Raw genomic sequence first — 18,030 nt, 5'->3', positions numbered from 1 at the left:
TTACAAGCCCTTCGCTCTCACTTTAGTTAGCATCAGAAGCATCGCTCTCGCCGTCTCATCGTCGATAGTCACCGGCCCCTTAACTGCCAGAGAATAAACAAAAGGACTCCCGTCAGACACCTCCAGCCGCCGTGAAGCCCGCAACTGAATGTACTTCCCCACCTGTGTAGCAGCAACAGCAGCAGCAGCAGGAGCAGAAGCAACAGCAGCCACAGCAACAGCAGAAGCAGCAGCACAAGCAACAACAGCAGCCACAGCAACAGCAGCAGCAGCAGAAGCAACAACAGCAGCAGAAGCAGCAGCAATAGCAGCGAAGGCAACAACAGCAGCACAAGCAACAACAACAGCAGCAGCGGCGACAGCAGCATCAGAACTTGCTTAAAATGTCAAAGGGGCCCAAAGCATGCAAGCTGCATGCGTTTGCACACATCCAGTGCATGCAGGGCAATGGGATATAATGTAGAATATACATATGCGACAGGATATATATACAAATATATATATATATATAGCAGCCATAATATATATGTTATATATATACGCGTACATCATATATATAATATTATATATATTTGTGCGATTTCTCTTGTAGCTACAGGAAGCATCTACACGTGGATATGCGTGCATGCGCCATAGACAGGCATTTAAAGCATACATCAGCATACACCCTCAGCACTCTTATCATAGAGAAACGATAGAATATAAACAATATACAACCAATATGTACTCCAAGTAATATGCACGCTTGCATGCATGCATGCATGCATCTTGTTCAGTAAAGGTGACGGAATATATATACACTATACAATCAGCGTTCCCACAGAATAGAAAGCATGCATGCATGCATGCATGCACTGAGTAGGTGAAGACTAAATGAAAAGGGTAGTGTAATGGGTATTATAAGGGTTTACATGTCTATGCCCTAGCCGGAAGACAGGCCCCACAGACTCGCACTTGTCCGGGAAAGAGGGATCTTTCCCCTGCCTGTTCGCTACAAACCACTCCACTACGCGAGCCCCTAAACGGCCACCACTCCGCACTGCCAAGTCGTTCAGGCGCACTTCTTTGCCTGAGACAGAGACGGAGACAGAGACAGGGAAAGAGAGAAATACATATATATATATATATATACAGACAGATAATGAGACAGATGGAGAGACAGAGCGAGGGGGAAACCCAACACACACATACACACATACACATACATACACACACACACACACACACACGCATACGAAAAGACTGAGGGCGAGAGAGAGAGGGAGAGAGACACAGAGGCAGATACACAAACATATACATATATATATATATATGTATATATATATAGAGAGAGAGAGAGAGATACATAGAGAGAGAGATAGAGAAACGATGCACAAATATAGACACACGTAAGCGTTAAGCGCATACACGCTTGAATCAGCAACACATAAAGAAGCGTTAAACGGCTAATGCCGGCGATACCCCCACAGGACGACGATGCACTCCACACGCGGTCAGTGGTATGCATAGATGCATTGGATGCACTGGGCATGCATGTTTGCTAGATGCATGCATACTAGATGCACTCATACTGCACACCTTGTGTATGCATGCACTGCGCATGCATGAAATGCGTATGGATACTGTACGCATCCATGCGGAATGCATGCATATGCGGGGTGGGACGGTGTTTGCTGTTTATATTGAGTCAGGCAAAATAAGAATAGATAGAATTAGTGTGTACACCTCACCGCATTCACAAGGGCCTTCAATGGCAACCGGGTACCTGGAGGCGTGACGGGCGTTGATTGCTTCTTCGTCTTCTTCTGCTGAGGAGTCGCTGCTGTATTTTTTGTTCTTCTGCACAACACAAACCCAACAAACAAATAAACAAACGAACAAAAAAATGAATACAACAAACGCAACACGGGCTGAGCTACGGCCGTCAATGTACGTAGAGTACACTTGCAAACGTTCACAAGTAACGCCTGTTCTTAATAGGCATCCAAAGGTATGCTTGCATGCATGAATGCACGCATGCACCTTTACAAGAAAACACTATACATCATCAGCGGTGGGTTGCTTTATCATTTGTATAATTCGATGTGTATGTACTCCATTTGTTCTGCGCCGTGCGACTAGCAGAGGCAAACGGCACCCGACGCTCGTCCATGGAGCAGTTAGGTTGAACAGAGAAAAGCACTTAATTCATACTGGCTTCTCTCCTCACCAAGAAGTCTAGCGACGGCCTCTCCACTGCACAACGACAAGCTTGATTGCCGTGCAAAGGACAGCCTGTCCTCGCCTGGAGAGCTTGTGGCTTCCTTCTCGCCTTCATCCGTCTGTATATAAAAAGAACAAAGCAATAAACGCTCAGTGTACACCCTAATAGATGGAAAGAATGGCTCATGCTTGCGCTGCTGTACAGACTCCATGCACTGACAAGGGGAGGGAGTGCCTATGGTTTTATATATTCACTTTTCATTACTGAACTGAAGTGAAATGAAACAACCAACAAATCTTGCAAGCTAGAAGCATGGGGTCTACGACAGAGACAGAGGTAAAGAAGCGGTTGTTGTTGCTGCTCCTGTCTCACAGATATATGTTAACAAATACTTCATGCTGCTGCTGCTGCTGCACAAATATATCTAAGCAAGCACTCGATGCTGCTGCTGTCTTCCACGAGTGGAATGATCACATCGCTGTACTACTGTACACGCCCCACTGGCGTGAAGAGGAACAAGTTGCTGCTTCTGTGATGCAGCAAGTCTTCTATTAATTGCTATTAACAAATGTACAGCTTGAAAGTGGGTTATTTAAGAGGTGAACAAGCCTAGGAGAAGATATAGCTGTAAACGAGTTCTTTCCTCCTCACGCATTTTCTCTGCTTCGTTCCACTTCAGAGTCGTAGCCGTCTGAGCCATCACTGGACTTTGACCTCTCCCTCAACTCCACTGAACTCGCAAAAAACGAAGAGAAGAAGAGCCTCTTCCTTATTGTTCATCTCCTTTCTGTTTTACCGCTTTACTTGCTCCTTTTCGTCTCTCTCAATGTCTATGATAGTAATAAAGGTAGCCGCCGAAATGCATGTAGCTACTGAAAACGCATTCATGCCTTATAGTGAAGTTCCCAAGGGAGAAACGTGAAATGCAAATGCGTGAAAAGATGCAATTCTTGTTCGTGCACAGGAAGACGGCTGAAGTGAACCACTGTTTTGATCGACGAGCAATTGCCTCTAGACACACTGATATTCACAAACAAACAGTTCACATAATAAACGACGGCAAGCATTTGTTCACTCACGCGGCCTAGCCTTGGGAACTGCCTTCATGCCGAAGCAGTGTACCTATGAACAAAACAATAAAAAAAACACAGAAGAAGACTGCATGCAGATGCACTAGGACAAAGCAGCTTGCTAGTGCGTAGGCTAGCTCTGCTGCACATCTCCAAGTCTATTATTGCAGGGGATAGCGCTGCCTCTGCAATGCTCCATTCCACTGTTTACATACCAGACAAGGCGTTTCAAACAAAAAAGAAAGTTAACGATACGACGACAAAATGAATGCAGAGCAGAGTGCAAAGGTGAACACCGTGCCTAGCTGGACTGCCCATCATAATATTTATTGACTATAGTTTACAAACACATATGCTATATATATATATATATATATATCCCCATTGTATATTATATATCTGCACCCACTACGGCTTTGTTCTCTACAGCTAAAGGTTTACAGTGTAGGCCTTTAGCATAAAATTGAGAATGAACACAGGGTTGAGGGTGTAAGGCTACATAAAAGCTTGAAACTCTGCGTGCAAGTTAGCTATATTACCTGAATTCCAAAAAGGGTAACGACGAACTCCCCAAAGAGTTCCGCCTCGAGAGAGTTTTCGAATTCAAATGAAAGGGAAGCCGTGTCGCCTTTTTCCGTCTTCACATAGACGTCTGTCCTCTAAAACAAACAAAGCACCAACTTTTCCTGTACAATTTGATTCCAAATACCGAGATATGCACTCCCCATATACCCTAGAACAACGCATCTATACATATATGGCCTCTGTGCAACTCAGATAGCGTTTGCTGCGGCGCAGCGAACCTCCAGAGAACCTTCGCCAATGTTCAGCGAAAGACAGGATGGTAAGTAGTTGCAAAAGAAGAGGCTTACAATGTCATGTCTTTGCATGTACTTTATGTGGGAAGTGCGTATTTCCTTAAGTTCACGCCCCGACCGATCACAAAGGAGAATTCTGCACACGGGGTCGTTGAGGAGCCTGAGGAGGTATTCCTGACGCCGGCCTTCAATGGTAAAGAAAACCCGAAAATTTCGATTTCTCAGCTTCGCCCGGCTGGGGGTAAACCGCCGCACTGTGGGCCCCTTGTAAGTAGCTAAAGCTGCAACAAACAGCAGACAGGCAACATTTGTTTGTAAGTAGTTGAAAACTCAAGAATGCGCCTTCTTGCAGTACGAAGACGATCGCGGTTTGGGGTTCATACACCACCGAACCGAGCCCGCTGTAAGCAAAAGTACACGCGGTTGGGGCTGGCTAGATAGAAGAAGAGCTCTTATGGTTGTGCTCTAATAGTCCTGTTGTCACCTCCTTCTCTCTGAGGCGTTTGCTTCGACGGATCAAAGAATAACACATTTTCCAACATCCATTCCTCTTCAGGTCGAACCGACGCAGACGCGCGCGGTTCTGACCCGCCGGCAGTGGAAGCAGCGCCTCCCATGAGCAAATCTGGGAAATTCAATCATAAATACAATTAATAAACAATTCAAAAGCAAATAAGATTGCGAAACGGAAGCGGAAAGTCAGTCGACCGAGTTCTTGCAGGCTGAAATCGACGAATACTGAGTCTCGACTTCAGACGAATCACTCCTTCAGGCCGAGAAAAAAACAAATTTAGCAAGAAGTAACCTTCAGTTAGTAGGACCTGCTCATTACCATTTAGTGAAAAAGTCAAAAAAAGACTGCGGAGTTGTTGTTATGTCACAGTGGCGGAAAATGTGCAAGGGATGGCACAGGAAGTTTCCTCGAGCTTCCTCTAGTTTTCCATCTCGCAGCGGCTAAACTACAATTAGCACTCATCAAATGCAATTTAAATGAGAATTACAGATGAAAAGATTAAACAAAATGGTAGCAGACGCATCCGCTGCATGACGCGTTCCTCATGCCATGTAAGCGCATGTTTCTTGTTTCGACTGGCAGTGGCCATTGGTCTGTTTAACAGCTTAGGGAGTGCTGCCTCACCCAAATGCTTTAAAGCTCTAGTTTATTGCAAGATCACAAGTAATTATTTTACAAATACGAAGAACAGGAAGCCGCTTGAGGAGGTTCTCCCTGTACATGCATCGTCCTTCGTACACACTCTAGAACGCCGCTTTGTGCCTGGAGTGTCGACAGGCGGGCAAAGTTGCTGCAAACCAATATTAATTTTAGAACGTTTACACTTTTTCACTACTATTAATGCAACAAGGCCATAAAAACAGATGAACCACAAGCATGAGTGCCCCCGGCGTTAGGGAAGTGTTAGTCGTTGGGATGCTGTCAATGAGATCTAACGAAGAGCAGACGGTATCTCCTCCTAAAAACGAAGTAGAATACGTTAGAGCGCCTCTTCTTCCCTCCTTGCGATGCTTTACGTCTTCTTTTGGCACTTTGTTTTCCGCTTTCCCTCGATGCCCCCAATGCCCATAAACCGAAAAGCGAAAGTGCCTGCACATAGTATTTCCTGTATAATTCACGAGACACAACTGCATGAATGCTGCGCAGTTGCATCTCATCTAAATTATAGGCGCATGCAACTGGTTGCATGCAATGCGCTTTCAACAGAGTTGCTTGGATGCATTTGCTTCCAACCTGGAAAACAAATTTGGGTCCTGCGGCGCTCGTCTGCAGACGCTTGAACAAATACTCATCCGCAGATGGCTTTGTACCCCTGCGAAGGTTTTTGGCTCTCGCTTATATTCCTGCTTTCCTGGCTTTCAGTTGTATTGATGTTCTCGTATTTCTCAGTTTTGTCATTATTCTTCGATGGCATTGTTCCAACTATGGCTGCCCCATCTCACGCCCCTCCTCATCCATCAGTGTGCCTATGGAGCGACTGCAAACCGAAGCAACTATTAGGCAGAGAAAATGGATGTTTGCCCCACAAATACAGTCGTAGAACAACAAAAATATATTTAAAAATTTCAAGGCAACAGGAGGTACTCCCTCCACTGCGCAGAGACTGCACGCCATGCAGGGTGCCACAGTGCGGACGTTTCAACACTTTAAATTCTTAGCAAGAAATCCCTCCGGGATCCTGCTCAAACCTCATATATGTCGGTGGCCTGTCCACCAGCAGACCCCTGCGTGTGCGTGTGCATATTGAGGGGGAGAAACAACACAAACTAATCGTCGCTGCGGGCTTCCAGTGCAGCATCACTGTACAACAAAGCTATAAGGCAGCAAACAATGAGGACAGCGGATACTTGTCTGCTACCGGTCCCACTGTATACGGAGGAGAGTGAAGAAAACCCTACCTAAACCGTACTGCATCCTTGCCCACAGGTGCTTTACGGGAAGAATATGCAAATTTCATACACGCATCTTCTATTGGTCTTCTTGTGCGTCAGCATCTGAAGACTGCTGCCGAGATGATGCAGCTCCCGAGAGCTGTTCAACTTCATCCAGTCTGAGTTGAAAATATTCTAGTTGCCGCTGCAGTTCGTCGCATCTCTGAGAAGCTTCTGCCTCTCTTGTTGCTGCCTCGGAGACAATTGTCGCTGTCTTGGCTTCCAACTCCTGCGCCTCTATTACCTTTTTCAGGAGATCACTGTGGGTGTCGCTGATACGGCGGAGGAGCGATTCCCACTCTCCCTCCAGTTCGTTTGTTTGGTTGGTGTGAGAATGAACTACGCTTTCTTTCTCTTTTGCAGAGGATACCAGCTCGTCTACTGCCAGCCGCAGCTCCTCTTGTCGCTTCCTGTTATCTGCTGAAACCACTTTCGCCAGGCGGAGGCCCTGAGCAAAGGTCGACATATCTAAAGTGCTGCACACAGCAGCCAAACGATAAATGGCACCGTCTTTCCAACTCTTCTCCCCTGCGGAAATCGAAACACATCAGACGGCCTCTCTTTCTTTTCGACAGCGGAGCTGTCCATTAAACATAATGCAGCCTAAAGTTATCTACAAAATGAAGAGAGAAACGAATAGGCACATGTCCTTTGTATGATATGTACGAAGAGAGTTAACAGACAGAGGAAGGAAGCCATTATGTGGCACTACTGTATGCATGCATGTATGCACACATTTAGGCATGCACTGGTACCGGCATTTCTGCTTGCAGTGCAGCCACAAGTAACCACAGAAAAGGGTGAACGAGTTGTGAGTGCGTATCGTCTGCTGCTCACCCGACGCAAAGACGTGCAGCATTGTGCTTGGATCTCCCGTGGCCACTGCAAGGCTGTGAGAAGGCAGGTTGGCGAAGGGAGAAAGCAAATTAACGGAAAACCAACTAGACACTTCAATGTCGAATGCATTCATATCTACAGAACAACCGCACATTGCAGCAGCGAACATACACACACGCAGAGGCACATAAAATCGGATAATAGGATGAAGCAAACAAACAACACACAGAAAACAGAATACAGCATACAGCCACGACACTCTCCGTCTCACGGTTGCAAATAGTAGGAACAGTAGAGCTGCAACAGACTGGAACGACAGATAAAACGCCATTAGGTCGCCTCACCGAAGTATGAAACTTCCCATCCCAGCCAGTGCTTTCCAAGTCCACCGAAAATAAAGCAACGAGGACCTGCAACAGTAGCCGAATGCCTGCAGTAAGGAGGCCCACGCAAAGCCCAACTGTACAATGACTGCAATTGTTTTTGGTTCTTTTTCTAAAATCTTATTCAGCACACTATTATTAACGATCAGGGCAGCATCAGCAACAACAAGAATGCAAGCAGCAGCACAAATCACACACGCACCCGTGGCGCTTTGCAGGCGGTGTTCCTGACGCATCTCCTATGCAGTGCCATGTTGGCTTCTTAGAGCCGAGCGGCAAAATCCAAAGGTCATTAGTGTCTGCTCCATCCACTAACCCCCCAAACTGCACCAGATTCTCTCCCGTAGTGGCCCCCTCAACAAGGCTCAGGGTGTGATGCGTCCTGGGAGGTGGATCGTCCTGATTTCCAAGCAGCTTCCACTCCTCTGCATCATTCATTAAGAGCGAAAATCAACACAAACATCAGCTGATAGAAGCGAAAGCGACAGAAAGAACACCAGCAGCAGCCTATACACAACCAATAGCAGCACCAACTACAGCTACTGCAGCAAACGAGAGGCAGGTGATTTCATATCCCATTTAAGACACAACAAACAGCTCGCGACGTAAACAGCAGCACGGGAAATATGCATCGTTATGCAGAAGAGAGGCGTTCCATCCTCTGCACAACAAGCTGTTAATCTGGTTCGAGGCACTAGTGTCGAGCCTCACTTCCCCCTGCTAATTTCCAAGTTCCCGCCAGAGCTTTTCCGTCCTCTCCTTGACCCCCAAAAACATAAAGTGACTGGGTCTTGGCAGAGAAGGCTGCAGCATGAAAGCAGCGCTTGGGCGGTTTCTCTCCTTGACACTTCACCTTTGACCACTTGCGGCTCGCCGCGTTGTAGAAAAAGCAATCGTCTACAATCTCCCCCTCATGAGAACGACCCCCAAACACGAAAACCCCTCTAATGTCCCTGATGCGGGCTGGCGTCAGAGACACGCCCAGCGCTGCTTGCGGCTGCTCTCCGCTCCCTTTCTCCTCTTCGAGTCTGCAGCAGCAAACCAAGAGAAACAAAAACACACTTAGGACCAGCTTCCCCGTGTTCCACACGAAATGCGATGCGTGCAGCTCAGCGTTCACAATAACAGCGGTGGGTGCCGCGCTAGCAGAAACGATGGCTGCTATTGGAGGTGAGGCTGATCAGCTGTGGGCCTATTTTGTTCCGGTATTTTGTACTTCCTTCTCAAAGCAAGCTGAAGCTGCCACAGGGAATGAGTTAGCTGTGGGCTTGTGTAGTTGTGCTGTTTTGTACCTTCTTCTCCTTGGGTCATACACAAGAAATGATGCGGGAGTGGTAGGGGTCTCGACGGTCCAAAGGGCGACTTTAGAGCCCAAGTCTGCAACCATGAAGCTGCAGAGCGCCTGACAATCCGGCCAGTTTGCAGTTAAGCTGACTACGAACTCGGGGGGAGAACTGCCGTTGGCGGGAGCCCTGAAGTGATTTCTGCCCCGCGCTTCCTCTTTTCCCGGCTCCGCGTCCCACAAAGACAACCGTTTCAGAGCAAATTGCAATCTCTGGTCATATGCAGAGAGTGGTGCAGGAGGAGGCCCCTTCAATTCACTTCCTAGGTATGTTGGTTTCCTCTTCGGGGCGTCGGTGATGCTACTGCTTCCTCTTCGAGGCGTTCGAGGGGAGAGCTTCTCGGCAGGTGACGGTGAAGCATTTGTCTTCGGTTTATTCTCTCTCGGGGTTTCTGCTGGAGAGGCCGCTCTGCTATCTCCTGTTTTTTCTTGTGCATCCGTCTTCCCGTTCTTTTTGTCCTCCCTTTCCCTCGCCGCCTCCCCAGGGCCGGGTGGCTTCCTTGAGTTTTGGCGGCTCACTGCTGCGCTCATCTCCACGCAGCCTTGCAAAGGAGAAGGGATAATTTCGGTGTTTTAATTGTGCCTTCACCTTCTCGGTTTCTCTAGCCGCTTGTAGCGGGAATATCCCTGAAGGTGCGGCAGCAGCTCACCCTTCGGGTTTCCATGGAACAGCACGTCCATGCGAACTCAAATTAAATACACAGTGAAGAGAAAATTACGAAATTTGAAGCGAATTCCGTAGACACACGCTGCGAGTCACCGATGGTCCTGGCTGTGGTTCGAAGGCGCCACCGCACACCTGGGGGCACACACGCGCTGAAAACGAGAAAGGAGGAGGTTTTTTCAACCTTTTTTCTTGAATAAATTGAATTTAACCCCATTAAAAAACGTGAAACCTCGGGTATTTATTGCGTTTCTCACAGATGTGCTCAGTATCACGCCCTGGTCGATGTGGGAAGAGTGGCCGCCGCACTCTGGTGCCTCAGTCATTGAGGGGAGGAAGGACGGCCAGGTTCTATCGATGTATATTTGTGCACCGCCCTCCATTCCCGAGGTAAAATAATTCTATTTGAGCTTATTTAGAAGAGAACGTTCTTTGTGAAGATCATGAGAATGGTTAATCTCTTGTTCTTTTCGTGGCTCGCTGGTCACTTCGCGTGGGCTGGCAGGTGTGTCGTATCTTGGGCACAGTCTCCGTCTTTTGAAGCATCTGCTTCACATTAGGATTATTTTTTCGATTTCGCGAGTTAAATGTGAATAGAAGTAACCCTAAGAGAAGTTTCCGACTACCTTCGCCCTCGCCGCCCCCGCAGATCACGCTGATATCCTGGGGTCAGAAAATGCTTAAATGCTTGTTTGCACCCTTGGCTTTTTGTCTGCAAGAGATACAATTAAGTTAAGCTGTTTGGTTTACAGAGGATCCCTTTGTTACTCTAACAGCCTTATGGGCATCAGTGGCCTACCTTCTCGCTGCAGGTGTTCTGTGTTGTTTAACACAGAAAACAAAGCAAAATAGCAGCACTTTCCTTCTTGCACTGGTGATACGGGCATCAGTAGTTGCCCCTTAACAAAACTTACATTTCTTTTTGACTTAACGCAAAGAGCCCACCATTCATATCCCCGGGATGCTTCATCACTGTCCAAAGCGCAGGAGTGTTGCGCTGTGTGGACACGACCGCTGACGTGTCAGGTTGTAAAGGTTTAAGTGACTTGTTAGATACCTTTGTCAGTCGTTTTCACACAGCTTCGCGCTAGAAAGAAATGGGAACAAATTAACAACAGAACCCACTCCGTAGCCCTCAGGGAATATCAGGTGGGCCTCCTGGTGCAAGTTCAAAGCTGTGAGTAGCAGCAATAGTACAAGTATTACTAAAAATGGTGTTGATATATATTTAAAAAATGGAGTTGCAGTGCTTGCATTATGTGTCTACATATATACAAAGATAGGTTGTTACCCTTCTGTCATAAGTAAAGAATAGACAAACAAAAATTCGATTCTCAATGGTAAAAAGTCCACTTGTATCTTAATATAACGCTATAAGAATTAATATTCTACTAGCAACGGTAGAAGTACTAGGTATATCTTTGCAATGGAGGTGCATTTACAACATGGGCTGAACAGCTTTCAGTCGTTCTAAGGTTTGCTGTCGCTGAAGCTGCTGCAGTGACGACGGCTATTCCATGCGAACAATTTGAAGTACTTATTCAGAAATTCCTTTTTCGGAAGCGTAGGAAACGCCTGGTGTCTCCCCCCCTCCTTTTCCCTTTCTCTTTGCTCGCCGTTACACCTAATTGGAGTACAGCATCGGGGTACATCTCAGCCGCATATTCAACAGCGAACAACAAAATCAAACCGATGCTGCTAGCTGCGAGTTTATCAGCTGCTGCAGGTGCATTATTCATTGCTTGTTCCATCCGATGTCTTCTGTCACTGTTCATCTTTCAAATGTGAAGCAAACGCAGCCAAACAAACTGGAAAGACGAAGGCCACCAAAAGGCAAAAAGGAAGTGAACTTAACAATAGCATGAGAAGCCTTCCAGAAAAATGTATTCAACTTCCTCAGAAATTTCAAACGAAAAACACACGCTATCTGTGTGCGCAGGGATGTCAGTGCCACGCCGGTTAAGACCAACACTGTTATTCGACTGCCGAAGAAACGCAGCAAAGTGCAGCAATGTGCCTTTCGAGATGTCGTTTAAGTACTTTTACTGACGAAAGAAAATAGCCTTGAACAGGAACGCCGGCAGGTACAGCACCACCGGCAGCCCAGCTGTCCTTACTAACGAGGTTAATACGATAATCGCCCTCGGACTTAGGATGTTAACGTCTAACTACGCGAACAAAACATCGTATGCCTCGTCTGCCCTCTATACTGTGAACTAACGGCTAAGGCGCTACTGCTGCACTGTCTTGAGAGCTCCTCTAGGCTATTACACCAGCACTGGAACGACGCGTCTTGTCCAAACCATCAACAAATGAAACAGGTCAGTTGTGGAGCACCAGCGGCTGCTGCTGCGGCAGCTGCAGCAATAACTGCTACAGCAGCTGCAACAACTGCTTCAGCAGCTGCAACAACAACTGCTACAGCAGCTGCAGCAGTCGCCCCGGGAAGTGAGAGGAATAATGCGGCACCGAAACAAAGCGAGACGCAAAAATATGCGCCCCAACGCACGACCCCCTCATCCCCCTTTGCCCTCCTCGCACTCCTACAACGCCACAGCTGCAGCAGCAGCAGCAGCAGCAGCGCCAGGTCGTCCTGCAAACTGCTGCAGCGTGCTGCGTGTGAAGAGCGCCCGAGACCCCCTGATCAGCCTTGTGAGTTCTGGATTTAGAATTTCATGGCGTGGGGAGCCATGTTCGAGCGCAGGGTGAAACGTGTTTTAAGGTACTGCTTCAGGAGTGCATCCTTGTTGACAACAGCAAGCAGTGCTTTATCAACTTGTTCCTGAAGTTTCTTTCTCTCCTCGGGGAGTGTCTTCTGCGTTGCAGTGTCTTGTTGAACGAACATCGAAGTGTCGTCCTTTGTGCGCATCTTCCTCTCCTCTCTCTTCTCTTTGGCAGTGCGGGTGAAGAGGCTATCAGTGATGCCGTTCAAGTTAACACCAGAGACGTCGATCTTTGTGCTGGTGGCGATCACATAGCGCGGGTTAACGCGGCGGAGGGGAACCCCATTAACAGTGAAGGGCCCAGTAACGAGGAGAAGGCCTGAAGGCTCCAGCTGCTTCAAGCACACCACACGCTTCCCTCTGTAGCCGCTGCTCAGCAAGATCAATACCGTACCAGGAGTAATGCTCTTTCGCAGTTTACATGAGGTCTTTCCAAGAGCTTGACGCTTTAAATCAGTTGCTCTCTTGTTCTTCCGCCTCAGACGAAAACGCCCGCCACGCGCACCCTTCCCTGCTGCTGCTACGGCAGCGCCGGCGGAGGTTCTCTTGGCTTGGCTCATTTTGCTGTGAAACGCAAAAATTATACCTTTTCCTTCAAAGAGAAACGCCCACACAGCACATTCAAAACGCTGGCAGCAGAGAGCAACAAAGGCATGCACAGCAGCAGCAGCAGCCGCAGCAGCAGCCAGGTGAGTGAGGGGCGTGGGGTGGGGCGCGATGGAGGCCGCTTCCGTTCATTGTTGGCAAAGCCCCAAAAATGAAATGCGATAGGAGAAACATTTATTGCTAGTTAATCCAGTTAAACGGAGATAATTACTTATTGTGTAGGAGAGAAGATAAATTCTTCCCGGTGGTTTCACCTGCATGATGCAATATTCTTATACTGCCGTGCGCCTCCGCCCTTTTCGTCATTCCACACCATTAATACAAATAACTCTCAATGGCTAATTAAACGTCTAGAGAATTCAGTATAAAAGATTTGTTCTGTCTTTTAATGGTTAGGGCAAGAAGGCAAAAGTCCTACTCATGTATTGTTGAACACGCAACACTCAACAAGCAGCCTGTAGCTTATCGTCATCTTGTGTTGGCTGTGTGACCCCTCTCCAGAAGCGCCTATTCCTAACGAATGAAAACTTCTTCTATTATGTAAGAATTGACAGGCAGACAGCTACGCTCCTCTATGATACTTGATTATAGCATGGTCTTTCCGATGTTGGTAGATGAACACTTGAATAATCGCCTTAGTAGGCAGCCTGCACGCACACAGAAATACAACAATTTTCTACCGTTCTAGTGAATGCAGCAAGGACAGGTTCGTTGTGCTTGCATGTGGGGCTGCGCTGTACCATTAGTTGCAGCGAAATGCGTTGCAACTCATCTCAGGAAGCCTCTTCACCCCCACCAACACGCCTTTCAATCTCTGTGCGCAGGACACCGGAAAATTGGAGTGGAGATCAACTGCCTTTAAGGAAATCTTGACTGAAGTTTTTTGGCTCTAGTGCTGCTCACGACCGTCCTCGGATATGATCGCGAACTCTGGTTACACTCGGTATCACCGCAAGCTCAGTCGGGACAGGCGCTAGCAGCGAACCCCGCTCCCATATCTGGGCTCCCTGGCGCGTGGCATTGACTAGTACTGGAGTTGTTTCGCGATTTCAAAAAAGGACCCGTAGGTATTCTCCCCAAATCGTCAATATAACCTCAGCAATTTTTCCCAGTTGCGTTAAGGAGAATGATCAAGTTACGCCCTCTGATTAGGGAAGCGGCCAAAGCGGAGGAGACCCATCGCATTGCAACTAGTTCAGTATGGGAGCTTTGTCCGGATAAAAATGTCTCTTCAGCAAAAGCAGCTCTTGACGAATCCCTCCGCTTTTGTTGACCCTCCATGTGACGGGCGCCGCGACGCGTGGGCAGTGCAGGAGCTCCTTGCTTCTCTGAAGCTGTATTTCCATCTCCAAAATGTACCAAAGAATCTTCACTTACTATCAACATATTAGTTACTAGTAGAAGAGGCACGGCAATCGTGGTTATACCGAAACAAAGGAGCGACTATGGCCCAGCTGCCCTATGGAAACCTTCCGCAACGCATTGTGATGTAGGTTCACTTCCAGGTCAGCATGGGAACAGGCTGTGGCATGCGCACCAACACAATGGAAACAATGGAAGCCATCTATAGAGTGCTACATGAAGAAATACCATTCCTTGGTGACCAGGAGTCCCACGATGAATTCGGAATTCCCAAGGCTGCTCCCCGGTAACAGGCTGGAAGGCAATAAGGGTAATACGGGGTGAAAAGGCTCAGTTTGACGAAGCTGTGGAAGAAATAAGCATCAACGAGCAAAAGTACCATTTCCACCGCCCCAAGTTCAAAGGAGAGAAACGAGCTTGGAAATTTTCCGGATAGTGGAGGTATGCATATTCGGCCTGTGAATGTTGTCCCCGTCCAGATCAAGATAAAAGGCGGCAATCGATAGCAACGAAAAAATTCGGCCCCTAAAAATCCGGGGGCCGTACCGAGCAGGCTTGCGCTTCTCTTGCAATAAATTAGGCCGCACTGTTCGAGACTGATGAAAGGAAGTACGGAACTAGAGAGGCAAGCTTTCCACCTGCCCCGCCATGGGAACAGACAGAACAATCAAGAAAAAGCCGCGGCCGTCACAACGGACCAGGTGACACCCACACCTGCCGACGCACCTCCAGTTGACTCTGTTCTTTTCCATGCTCGCAATAATGCTCAAAAGTTGCTGGAGCTACTTGGCACAGGCTGCGAAGTGCATGTGACGTATGAAGCTAAGGAGAGGACGTCCAACCTTTCCGTCTATTTGCTGGCGAAGTCTCTGCGATCCTGCATCACGGATTACATGCAGCGCACGAAAGTTGGGACAACGGCGGTTGTAAATGCTAGCACAACTTAGAGCTGGGTCAAATTACCATGATATAGGACTGATAAGTTGGACGTGCTCACAACGACACAATCCTTTGCATCTCGGGGATGATTCAGTGGAAGGCGCCCCCGCAGTCCCTATACGATACTATTGAGGTCTATCTGCCTGAACGTACTGAGAGAGTACAACTGTTGCCTCTCCCTTTGCATCCTCTTCTGAAAGGCAAGTGGAAGCAGCCAGGCTGTTCTTGCGTGTAAGAGTGCCCTGCAGTATTAGTTGCAATCAGTTGTGTTGCAGTTCATTTCAGGGCTGCATTCTCTCTTCCACCACCAAGCCCTTGGGCTGCTGCGCTTTGAGCGTATGGGAACTGTAGGGGGTGTGCATCTGCTCTTGACGGACTTTTGCACTAAGCCTTTTGGCTCTATTGCAGCTCGTCGGATAACATTGGAGGCCCTCGTTAGGCTGAGGCCATTTTCATCCCGCTGCCTTTCACCGACGGCTACTATACAGAGAAAATTCGCATCAAAGCTACTTAAAGAGTGCTGTGATGCTACACAGAAGTGCCGCCTTTCTTCTCTAGCTTCAGGAGTCTAGGCCGCTCCTGCGCTTTCGCTGCCTAAATACAGAAGGGGAGATTCGTTATTATTTCAAAGGAAAATTTCGTTGGAGGGCGCCTACTTACACCCCAACCGCCACTTGTAATATTAATGCCGAAGACGTACTCGTGTAAAAATTCCCAGCTTCCTACTATGACACAAGCTGGGATTTTTACAGGTCACCTTAGGGGGCCATTTACACACTGACAACGATGAGGCTGCACACTTTCTGGCGGAGAGCGCGGATAATGCTTTAAGTTTCAAGAGACAAATATACACAAAATGTAACGTATATAGCAGACCTCTAGCCGCTTATGGCACACAGCGGCTGCAGATGCGCTCCCAGGTCGGCTGCCCTTCTCCCCATAGAAAAGGTACAAAATAGAGGTCAAACAAACCAAAATATGAAAAAATTGGTATGGAAAAAGGGAGAGACATCTGCTAAACTCTGCCGTAAAGGGATTAAGCCCCAGCGCAGTCAAGACGGCATTATTTGCAGCCTCTGTGGTTTCTGTAGGTTTGTTTTTCGTTGTGCTTTATTGTCTCTTTTGTTTTTCTTTTGTGCCTTGTGTCGGCACCCTTCCGTATATTCCGAAGTGTGGAAAAAAGAACCCAGCGCGAGTTCGTGCTCCCGACAAGCAGTGGAAGAAGCGAATACTCCCCGCAGATTGCTTGGTTGTGCCCTTTCTCCTTGATATTTCGCTGCGTTTACATGCCAGCAAGCTTGAGAAGTACAACTATATATACGAATATACGTAAGATTATAATGGCGCTCGTGGAATGAAACAAAGCAAAGAAGAGTAGCCAGGCGGCGATTCAAATGGGATGCGTTTGCTGGATTTGCAAGAAGGGCCAGAGCGCATCTGCATGACCGCTCTGTTTGGATGACTGTTCTGTTTGGATGGCTGTTCTGTTTTCCGACTGACGAAAGAGGGACAAGAACATGTAACTCCCCATTTCCTCTTCCGTTGTCACCGTCCCCAGCCTCTCCTGCAGCTCTAATTACGCTGGTTACATCTGCAGGTAATGCTTGAACATCACTTGCGGAAAAGAGCAAAAACGAAGCTAGAAAATAAACACCATCTCAAAAACTTTAATGGCATTTCTGGGAACGACGAAGTATGGCAGCTAACTGGGGCTCTACCGCTCTTCATGGATTGCACCCACAACAAATCTCAGCAGCGAAACACTCTCGTACTATGAAAAGGTGAAACTTAGTCCAGAATGAATTAAGCGCAGCAGCAAAAGTAAGCCATTGTCCAGGTGTACCTGCCTTTCGATTGTCCCACAGGGCAGCAGCCTAGGAAAAAAAGTCTTGAGAGAACACCGAAGTTGTCTTGTATCCTTTGTTTGCTTCCAACAACAGCTTTTATTTTCAAGAAACAAGGGCACACCTAGAGAAACAAATTATTAATCTCGTAAGCACCCTCATATTCTTATGTCGGGGATGCTTAGTTGTTTCTCGCATAGAAATCCATCCAACTCCCCAAACAGTGCAAATGAACGCCATGCCGGTGAACAGAAATATGCTGTACTCATTAAAATTAAATTTTATTCCTGTTTTCTTTTCTGAAGCTCCAATGTTTCTGGAAGAACAGGACTGCTCCAAACACTGAACCACAACAAAGCTGAGGGAAATATAACCTTCGCACAATATGAGTTGCGTCTCAGAGTATGAAATGCATTTTCTTGATTGATTCTGGAATGTTTTTTCATGAAAGAAAGCACGAAATGGGGATCTGAGGGGGTGGATGACCAGAAGTGTTCATCGTATGCGCGACAAGCCGTCCGGCGATGGCTCGAGGGAAGCAGCTACGTCAAGTTGATCCCTTGTTAGCATCTGCCTTGGCTTTAAAAAACAGTAACTTTATGTGTGTATTACTCTAAATGCAATTATGTGGAAAATCGGAGGATAGACAGACAAGAACATTCAGTTTCCTTGCAGCTCAGCCTTCGCCGTGCTCTCGGTAGCGAGTGCGGCGGATTCGGGCCTTCGGCCCCACGGATCTATTGAGCTTTGTGTCTTGGAGCACCTTATTCAAACCTTTTATAGGAATTTTATCA

The 18,030-nt window shown here is 47.5% G+C and overlaps 3 protein-coding genes across 3 annotated transcripts; all 3 read right to left on the bottom strand.

The window, feature by feature from the left end:
• Positions 1-4,708, bottom strand: EAH_00015970 (hypothetical protein, conserved; the record flags this gene model as incomplete). Its single annotated transcript, XM_013391073.1, has 9 exons — positions 1-162; positions 912-1,069; positions 1,731-1,839; positions 2,210-2,321; positions 2,855-2,933; positions 3,283-3,325; positions 3,813-3,932; positions 4,146-4,372; positions 4,576-4,708. 9 exons carry the CDS (start codon positions 4,706-4,708, stop codon positions 1-3), a joined length of 1,143 nt encoding a protein of 380 aa, XP_013246527.1.
• A 1,865-nt stretch (positions 4,709-6,573) lies between these two features.
• Positions 6,574-9,629, bottom strand: EAH_00015960 (hypothetical protein, conserved; the record flags this gene model as incomplete). The annotated part of the gene is made up of 6 exons (XM_013391072.1): positions 6,574-7,064; positions 7,374-7,508; positions 7,718-7,803; positions 7,959-8,181; positions 8,468-8,784; positions 9,049-9,629. The coding sequence occupies 6 exons, from the start codon at positions 9,627-9,629 to the stop codon at positions 6,574-6,576; spliced, it is 1,833 nt and encodes a 610-aa protein (XP_013246526.1).
• Positions 9,630-12,427: 2,798 nt separating this feature from the next.
• Positions 12,428-13,045, bottom strand: EAH_00015950 (60S ribosomal protein L6, putative; the record flags this gene model as incomplete). Its single annotated transcript, XM_013391071.1, has 1 exon — positions 12,428-13,045. One exon carries the CDS (start codon positions 13,043-13,045, stop codon positions 12,428-12,430), a length of 618 nt encoding a protein of 205 aa, XP_013246525.1.
• Between the last annotated feature and the right edge of the window lie 4,985 nt (positions 13,046-18,030).

Source organism: Eimeria acervulina, genomic scaffold, assembly GCF_000499425.1.
Source record: "Eimeria acervulina Houghton genomic scaffold, Eah_scaff98, whole genome shotgun sequence".
Classification (NCBI taxonomy): Eukaryota; Apicomplexa; class Conoidasida; order Eucoccidiorida; family Eimeriidae; genus Eimeria; species Eimeria acervulina.
This window is presented reverse-complemented; position numbering and strand designations above follow the sequence as displayed.